This window comes from Apaloderma vittatum, unplaced genomic scaffold (assembly GCF_000703405.1).
Source record: "Apaloderma vittatum isolate BGI_N311 unplaced genomic scaffold, ASM70340v1 scaffold10700, whole genome shotgun sequence".
Lineage (NCBI taxonomy): Eukaryota > Metazoa > Chordata > Aves > Trogoniformes > Trogonidae > Apaloderma > Apaloderma vittatum.
In genome coordinates, this window is record NW_009696194.1 from 41,407 (window position 1) to 50,823 (window position 9,417).

The 9,417-nt window shown below is 40.7% G+C and overlaps 1 protein-coding gene across 1 annotated transcript in view; it reads right to left on the reverse strand.

Annotated features, from left to right (window-relative positions):
• The window catches only part of ASZ1 (ankyrin repeat, SAM and basic leucine zipper domain containing 1), a gene marked incomplete at its 5' end in the record, with an annotated part of 42,092 nt that extends 34,027 nt beyond the window's left edge, over positions 1–8,065 (reverse strand). Inside the window, 2 exons of the mRNA XM_009873905.1 lie at positions 1,027–1,149; positions 7,969–8,065. Coding sequence (XP_009872207.1) covers positions 1,027–1,149; positions 7,969–8,065 — 220 coding nt within the window. The remainder of the gene's footprint in view (positions 1–1,026; positions 1,150–7,968) is intronic.
• Positions 8,066–9,417: the final 1,352 nt, after the last annotated feature.

Here is a 9,417-nt window from a genome sequence, read left to right on the forward strand (position 1 = left end):
TCAGGGAAACAAGCTAAGACCCCTGCCCCTAGCAAGGTTCCACTCAGGGAAAACACATGGCTTGTACGTTCCTGAACTGGGCAGCTGAAACTGCTGCCTCTTCTAGTTTCTGCCCCATTTACAGTTCTCTACAGCCAAAATCAAGGAACAGGTACAAGCTGTAGGCAGCCATACAGAAGTTCTATGAAGTTGGCTATAAGGACAGTAATTTCAAGGCATGATTGCTTTCGGTGCAGGCAATCTGCTCTAATCTCATACTCCGTTCAGCTGCTAAGAAGTTCAAGAAAATCCTCAGGGCCAGATTTGTACCATCTGCATCGTGGTCTACTACTATTATAAATATTGACAAGCTACCAGAAAGTATGATCACTGTTTTTATGTGCTTGGCAGTACTGTGTGTTGCATCAGCTTCTTCTGTATCACAATGTTTTTTCTTGACCTCTGATAAATCTTCCAAAACAATGGAAGAGAAGGAAAATAATGACAGTTTCAGAGGGAAAAAGTTATTATTAAGCCACATAAATTGACAGAGAAACTGGTATTGCTATGAAGCTCCACTGAATTCTTGCATACAAAGGTGATCTAGCAAAACAGTGAAGAATAGTGTTCACTTAATAGAAAAAACTTTTAGAGAGGTTCTGACTAGTTTCCCACGAACAAGAAATCTACTCCTGTTTTCTACAATGCTAGTTAGTTTCTGCATGTACATACTTTGTAATAGAATCAAATAAAAGAAGTTTTAACTGTGCCATTTTTTCCTACAACTCTTGAAAAAAGGGTCCTCGGGGGATTAGGAGGTAAGGGAGAAAGAATGAGAGAGAAAGAACAAGAAAACTTAGCAACTAATTCCAGACCTATTCCAAGAACATAATTTTTATCTTAAAACTACTAGTTTTATTTCAAAACTGTGAAAGCTAGACTAGGTCCCACTTCCACTGTGAACTTTGATTTTTTCCTTAGACATGTAAAAAAGAGGGTAAGGATAGGACAGTGTCTGGCACTGAGTATTTTTCATTTGCATCTTACCTATTTCAAAGCATGCATTAGCACCTCTGTCCAGAAGAAGATGCACCACTGCAAAGTCAGCTACGCTGGCAGCACACATCAGGGGAGTCCATCCAAACTGAAAGCTGGATTCTATGCTTATACCTGTCAAAGTCAAGATACTAAAACTATAAAACTGCACCACAATGAACATGCATTTTATAAACCTTACTTTCAATACATACCGTTACCAAGTTTAGCCCTAGGGAGAAAAGGCTCTTAAACACAATTTTCCATGTTTTAGTATCCCTTTATCTAGAACACCAGGAAACAACTTCTAGAACTGATACCAAGGAATCACAGATCTTGATGCAAGAAGTTAAGTACTACACTCAGAAAAAAAAAAGTTTCAGTAATAAATTAGCTGCAAAAATAATTTCAAAGAAGTGCACAGAACCTCTGTTTTCTCCAATTCCATGCAATAGTTTGCTTCAATCAACATGAAAAATTTTGGTTCTTGCAAAGCCAAGCAGACTGCTGTAGAAGCAAATCACTTGTCAGGCAAAGAAGATTATTCTTAGATTATTCTTAGATATTATCAGATTGCAAGGCAGTTAACTAGCAGATACCAGTTTTATGTTCGGTACTAACAAAATATTCCCTTGAGAGAACGAAGAAATAGAAGATTATGCAAAATTCAGTCACTATCACCAGCTTTGTTTGTTACTCTTTAAAATAGACACATCTTCCTTCGTAGCTATAAGTATGCTTGCTACACAGCCCTCCTAAATTCATCAGGAACCAAATACCAGACTGAGATACTCATCTGACAACTTACAAATAAAAATCTCCTTATAGTTTTGCAATAAGAAACATCTTTCCTTCAGTCCTTCCTCATGTACTACTTTCTCTACAACAGTTTCCATCTGCTCATTTCATATTAGTCCAACAGCGATACTGGATAATCAAAAGTACTTCTTTACAATAGACAGTTCTCTCTGAAAAAAACACGAAACTGTCCTCAGAAACTTGTGACAGTCGAGCTACATTCACATCTTTTAATGCAAAATGTGTATCTCCTTTCCCTGCCTTGGTAGTTTGTCAAAGATGTGCTCAGTGCAGCAACATAAAATCATTAAAGCTAAGGAAGTAACAGGTCACTGCTCTTGGATCTGTTCTTCAACTGTTTAATATCATAAAAATGATCAGTAAAGAGGCAACATTCAATGAAAACCAGGTGTTGAGGTATACTCTTAACACCTCTAATGCCTGCAAGTCTCAGAATTTATGATCAAATTGACTTAGCAATGCATACATACTAGCCACAGTCCTTGATGCCACATCTCATCCGTTTGCAGTACACAAAACATTTCACTGAAGCCCACAGCCAAGTTCTACAAGGTGAGCCAGCAAGTATCCCACAGTCATCGCATCTGAACTTCCTTGTAGATGAGTCACCTCAAAAATTTAGAAAGTCTAACATCCAACGGTCCACTGAAGTAACACTGATAGGAAAGGAAAACCAGAAAAGTGGCACTTTATCGGCCTTCAGAAGTTCCTTTTCCTCTTAAGAAAAGCAGTCCATGTAACTAGGGCTCCCATCTGGAGCTTTTTTAGGACATACCTGAACAATAGTGACAAAATATCTATTTGGCAGGTATACAGAGACTTGTTAAAATTCTTGAGAAGATATTTTCCTCGCTGCTTTCTTTACACACATAGCCGGTGCTATTTGCCATGATGCTGGTGCTTTTCCTGAGTCCTGGAAGCAGAACAGTCTTTTTGGAAATGAAAGGCCAAAAGTGAGTTACAGCTTGTTTATCCTGCACGGTCTCCTGCCATCTTCATAGTGATTGCCTTGAAGTACCACACAGCATGAAAGTCATATGTCTCTCCTTGGTTACTACTCAGACTCACTACACGAGCTGTTCTTGAACTAAGCAGCATTAGTTTAGCATTTTAAACGGCCCTTAAGAAGTCCTATAAGGCAACAGGGAAGCCCAGACATTTTTTTTTAGTATAAAAGCAGGCATGATCCAACAGCCAGAGAGACAAGGCTGCCGCAGAGGAGCTCTTCAGTCACATAACCTTACAAATTATGTCAGGAGGTAAAGCAGATATAACATTCTTTCTTACAATCCAAGTCGCATATCCTTCTCTTCAACCAGGAATGGGGAGAAATACATTTTGGCCCCAGATGAGCTCTAAAGTGGAAACTACATGAAGAATGTGAATAATAGTGAAGCAAAAGAACAGCAAAGGAAGAATTACATTCTTTCTGTGATTACTACAGTTTCTCCGATATCTCTTTCGGATATTTAGTTGACTGTAGCTAATAATAGCTATTGTAAAAAGGCTATTTTTACAGAGAAAAACTTAACCTCAAACTCAAAAAAGTTAACAAGGTAATTCCTGCAGAACTACAACCAACCCCTATACACAGTATTTATGGTAAATAATTATGCATTTGACCAAAAAAAAAAAAAAAAAGAGCATGAGGTCTTGAACTACTTTCATTTAGCTTAAGAACAGCTCTTAATATTAGAATCCATTCACATTCAGACAAAATTTATCTGAGAGAAAAGTTCTAAAATGTCTAATTCTACAAGACTTCTCTCTAACAGAAGTATTGACTTCTTTAAGTCTGCCAGCACTTCGTTCTGTGGTTCCACAATACCTTAAAGCTGAGTTGTAGGTCTCTCACTGCTGGGCCAGCTATGGTTCTCATCTGACTTGGCGTTCAGGGTCATAAACTGGCTAAAAAAACACTCACACACACAGAGACCCCTAATTCCCATAGTTTATTACTACTTTAATTCCCTGAACTGGGTAACAAAAGATCAGATGAGCTCCAGCACTCATGCAAAGATAGGAATGGAACAGACTCCTGAATGATTTGACTTTAAGGATCTTTCCTTAAACTGCTGCAAGGTCGTAACTTCTAATTCCATATGAGGAAAATTACCATATCAATTACATGCTGTTCATTATTTTACTCCCAAAGGAGACCAAAATGTCCAAGTCATCTTTGAAGCTGCTACTTGCTTGCCTTACTTTTTGTGACACATACTTAAGAAACTCACTCTTAGTATGTTGTGATTTCATAGGAGGGCTAAGAGAAGACATGGTGTCATGTGCTAGAAAGATGAGCCAGTGGGGAAGAAGATAGGTCTGCCTGAACAGGGAGGTTTTGCTTGAGCTCAGGAAAGACAAAAGATGTTGTGACCTTTGGAAGAAGGGACAGGCAACTCTTCAAGCCTCTAAGGATGTTGTGAGGTTATGCAGAGAGTAAATTAGAAGGGCTAAAACACAACCAGAACTGGTCACCGTATATATATAAAAAGAAAATAAACGTTTCTATATATATATTAGCAACAAAAGGAGGGCTAAGGAGAATTTCCACCCTTTATTTGATGCAGGGGGAAACATAGTGACAAAGGATGAGGGAAAGGCTGAGATACTTAACATTCTCTTTGCCTCCGTCTTTAACAGGAAGACCAGTTGTTCTCTGGGTACCCAGCCCCCTGAGCTGGAAGATAGAGACAGGGAACAGAATGAAGCCACCATATTCCAAGGGGAAATGGGTCAGTGACTGCTGATCTACTTAAACACGTAGAAATCTATGGGACGGGGCGGGACCCACCCAGGGGTATGGAGGGAGCTGCTCCAACTGCTCCATCATTTATCAGCAGTTCTGGCTAACAGGGGAGGCCTCAGTGCACTGGAGGTTAGCAAACCTGACAGGTATCTACAAGAAGGGCTGGAAGGAGGATCCAGGGAACTAGAGGCCTGTCAATTTGACCTCAGTGCTGGCAAAGGCTATGGAGTGGACCATCCTGAGCACCATCACACGGCACGTACAGGACACCCAGGTGATCAGGCCCAATCAGCATGGGTTTATGAAAGGCAGGTCCTGTCTGACTAACCTGATCTCCTTCTATGACAAGGTGACCCACTCACTGGATGAGGGAAAGGCTGTAGGTGTTGTCTGCCTGGACTTCAGTAAAGCTTCTGACACCGTTTCCCACGTCATTGTCCTGGAAAATCTGGCTGCTCAGGGCTCGGATGGGCATGCCCTTTGCTGGGTGGACGGTCAGTTCCAAAGAGTGGTGTGAATGGAATTCAATCCAGTTGGTAGCTGGTCACAGGTTGAGCTCCCCAAGGCTCAGTGTTGGGGCCAGTTTAGTTTAATATCTTTATCAGGGATCTGAATGAGGAACCAAGTGCACCCTCATTAAGTTTGCAGATGACATGAAGCTAGGCGGGAGCTTGAGGGTAGGAAGGCTCTACAGAGGGACCTGGACAGGCTGAATCGATGGGTTGAGGCCAGTCGTATGAGGTTCAACAAGACCAAGTGCCTGGTCCTGAACTTGGGTCACAACAATGCTACAAGCTTGGGGAAGCATGGCTGGAAAGCTGCCTGGTAGAAAAGGATCTGGGCGTGCTGGTGGGCGTCCAGCTGAACATGAGCCAGCGGTGTGCCCAGGTGGCCAAGAAGGCCAGGAAGGCCAAGAGCATCTTGGTCTGCATCGGGAATAGTGTGTCCAGCAGACTCATGGAAGTGACTATGCCTCTGTACTTGGCACTGGAGAGGTTGCACCTCAAATCCCGTGTTCAGTTTTGGGCACCTTACAACAAGAAAGACATTGAGGTGCTGAAGCGTGTTCAAAGAAGGGCAACAAAGCTGGTGAAGAGTCTCAAGAATAAGTCTTATAAGGAGCGGCTGAGGTAACTGGGGTTAGTCTAGAGGAAAGGAGGCTGAAGGAATACCTCATCTCTCTCTCCAACTACCTGAAAGGAGGTTGTGGCAAGGTGGGGGTCAGTGTCTTATCCCAAGTAACAAGAGGACAAGAGGAAACGGCTTCAAGTTGCACCAGGTGAGGTTTAGGTTGGATATTAGGAAGAAACTTCTTCATGGAAAGGGCCGTCAAGCATTGGAACAGGCTGCCCAGGGAAGTGGTGGAGTCACCGGCCCTGGAGGGATTTAAAAAGATGTGCAGCTGTGGTGCTTAGGGACATGGTTTAGTGGTGGACCTGACATCACTAGGTTAACGGTTGGACTCAATTTTAAAGGTCTTTTCTGACTGAAATGATTCTATGATCCTATGACATTGTGCTTGTCCATCTCCTAAAGGAGGCCTTTAAAACTACCTGAGCTCCATAAGCAAGCCAGAAGACCACATGTTCTCACTTTACCTAAAAGAATGGCCCCAACTGTTGCTAGGAAATCCACTTTCAACACAAACACAGTTTGGTTGAGCCCTGGTAGCGAGCCTCCTACAAGCTCTACTGAACACACATAAAGGTAATTTTGGAGGCAAAGATTTAATCTGACTGAGCACCGATCCTTTGAGGGACAACGTTACCTACCTTTCTTCATGAACACTTCCCTGTTAGAGAGACACTGTGTTCTACTGCCCTGCAAGACAGTACTGGATGGGTCAAAATTTACTGTTAATCTTATTTTCATAGAATCATAGAATGTGTTGGGTTGGAAGAGACCTTTAAAGTTCATCTAGTCCAACCCCCCTGCAGTGAGCAGGGACATCTTTAACTAGATCAGGTTGCTCAGAGCCTCATCAAGCCTGACCTTGAATGCCTCCAGAGATGGAGCCTCAACCACGTCTCTGGGTAAGAAATTTTTTTCAGGAAATGACAGATTCTCTTGTGATATTGTCTCGCGCATTTCAGGAGACAGAACACTAGACTATAGAAATCTTTGGCCTGATTTTACGCTCTTACAGATACCTATGATCATCTTCCAACAGCACAAAGCTGCTCATTATGCAGCAAGCATCAATACGGAAAGCGAATTACTGTTGTTTGACTAAAATACAAGGAACTAGAAATGGATGGCTGTAGCAAAACAATTAAGCAATCTGATGCAGAGATGTCACTAAAATCTCAACCTATCAAAAGAGTGCATTTCCTCAAAGCAAGACAGAAGATGCATTTCACTCAGTATTACACCTCTTGTGTTCTGGCCCGTGCAACGGTTTTGACTCGCATTTAAGAAGAAAACCATTCACCCACTGTGGTGAGAAACAGTCTTCCTCTAAAAGGGCAAGTAACGTCATTGTTTTAAAACTCAGAAAAACCCATTGCCAATGAGGAAACTGCTTTCTATCAGCCATAAGATGGATTTTCCTCAGAGAGCAAGCTCTTGGCTACTATATTCAGCTTGCTTGCTGAAGCAGAACTTCTTGACAATTATCACTAAGCTGGTAAACTCAGCTATGCAGTTTTTGATTGCCCTGGATGCTTCAAGAAGTGATCCAATCCCGAATAACAGAAGCACATTACAGACAGATACTGAGTTATGGAACAGGGAGAAAGGCTTTTAGTGTTAAGACAAACTACTTTTTAGTGACAAATGCCACATAAACCCTATTAAGACCTTTCAGAATCACAAAATCTTTGTCCAACCGATGTTGCCAGAACAGCAGTATTACACAGCGCACATACCAGAAACTTAACAGTGCTGTGAGGACAAAATAAAAAAAAAAAGAAGGAAAAAAAAGAAAAAAAAAAAAAAGGGAATTTTCAAGCTGGGGGAGCATTAAAACAAAAAAGCCACCCTTCCCTTTCTATCCCTCCCACCTTTAACACCAAGGTAAGACCACCCACTGATTTCTCACTCGCAGTTTAAACCACCTCAAACTCAACATTTGTAATTGTTTTCAGGCACATCTTTAACTTGAGAATATCAAAGAAACACCTTATTTCATAGTCACACATCATAATCTTCTCAATTTTCAGGGCTCCTGACTGACAAATCAAATACACATTAGAAGAAATTTGTTAAAATACAGCATCCAGTATTTCAACAAAGTAATTTTTGTATTTATGACAAAGTAATTTATATCTTGTATTTGAAACATTCACATACTCTTACATGCACTCAACATGCTATTTTGAAATGTGAAACTTCAAAGCTTTGGGTTCAATTAAAGAATATTCAACTTCACAATTGACTTTCCTCACCGGAATTTAAGAGTTCTTCAATTAATGGCACATCACCACGAAGCAGAGCCTTCTTTAATACTTCGTTCTTGTCTGCCTGCAACACTTGATCCAACTGCTAGATAAGGAACGAACAGTTAAGTGAAAACCTAGTAACTATTTCAAGGTAAAAACTATAGCTTGATTTCAGCATAAAAGCACTAATGATCTCTGTAAGCAAAAAGCAGAAAAGGAAGGAGCAAGGTAAAACTTTTCTTATTCCAGACTTGCTTAGGATCTACTGTAAAACACAAGTTTCAGAATTAACTTTTCAGAAAGGTTCCACTCTCTGAAAATGTATCTTCTTTTTCAACATAGCTGCTACCATTCTACATTGCTCTAAGCTTTTCTTAATGGTATTTGATTTCAATTATTTTTCACCTGTTGGCACTAGAAAAATGTTGCATCACATTTCTGTACATTTCATACCTTACAAAGCACAGTATTCAAAACTGTATGTCAGAGATAAAAAACAGAATTTGGGGCAATGCAGCTCAATGACTAGATGTCTGGCTTAATACAGCATGAATCCACTGCTGGAAAGGGTTACTGCTCTTCTTTCATTCTACTCCTGTGGTGGCAGAAGTATTTGTGTTGCTGCATTATAAATGATTTGGCTAAAATACACCCTGACCAAATGACTAGTTTTATGCATCAGCCTGTTGTCTGATTCAAGTTCCCTTCAAAAGGCATCAAGGATTTGTTTGCTGTTAAAGCTATGGATGCAGCTGAATATTGCTGCTGGCATTATCTAAATTATACAAAACAAATACCACTAAGTGGAGGACTACTCATTAGTTTCTCTGCCAACAGAAGTGAGTATGGAAAGAAGTCGTATTTCACGATAAGTTTTGGATTCATAACATGAGAACTTTGAATAACACAATTTTCTCCAGCACACTGTAGTCTATTTATCCAACAACTTCTGTAATTTTTTTAATAAGTGCTTAGTGTCTAGAAAACAAAAACCGTTCAGTATAATATTTTAGCCTTGTTTTTGTTCCACTCCTCAACAACTTCCAAACCACATATCTTTGGATAGGAACCTGAAGTTAACAACTGAGGTCCCTAAAAAACTGACTATAACCTTTGTAGTTACTGGTTCCTTGCTTTATACTTGCCAACAGTTATTGGCAATATTTGGTTACTTCCATTCTCCAACTATAGCCATGAGAAAAACCAATGGCTAGAAAGCCTGCCAGAGCCTCCCTCTCACACGCAGTAAAACCCCTCAGATCTTCAGGTCAGCAATAAACTGTCTCGGAGATCAAAGGCACGAAGCAGCTTTACAGGCCTCAGGTCAGTTTCAGATTTATTCTCACATTGAAAAAAAGAGACTGGGGCCTGGGGCTGAGGGGTAGCAAAGCGTTTTGAATAAACATTAAGGTTTTATGGGAGAAGACAGCCCCCACACCCAGTTTAGGCTTTGGG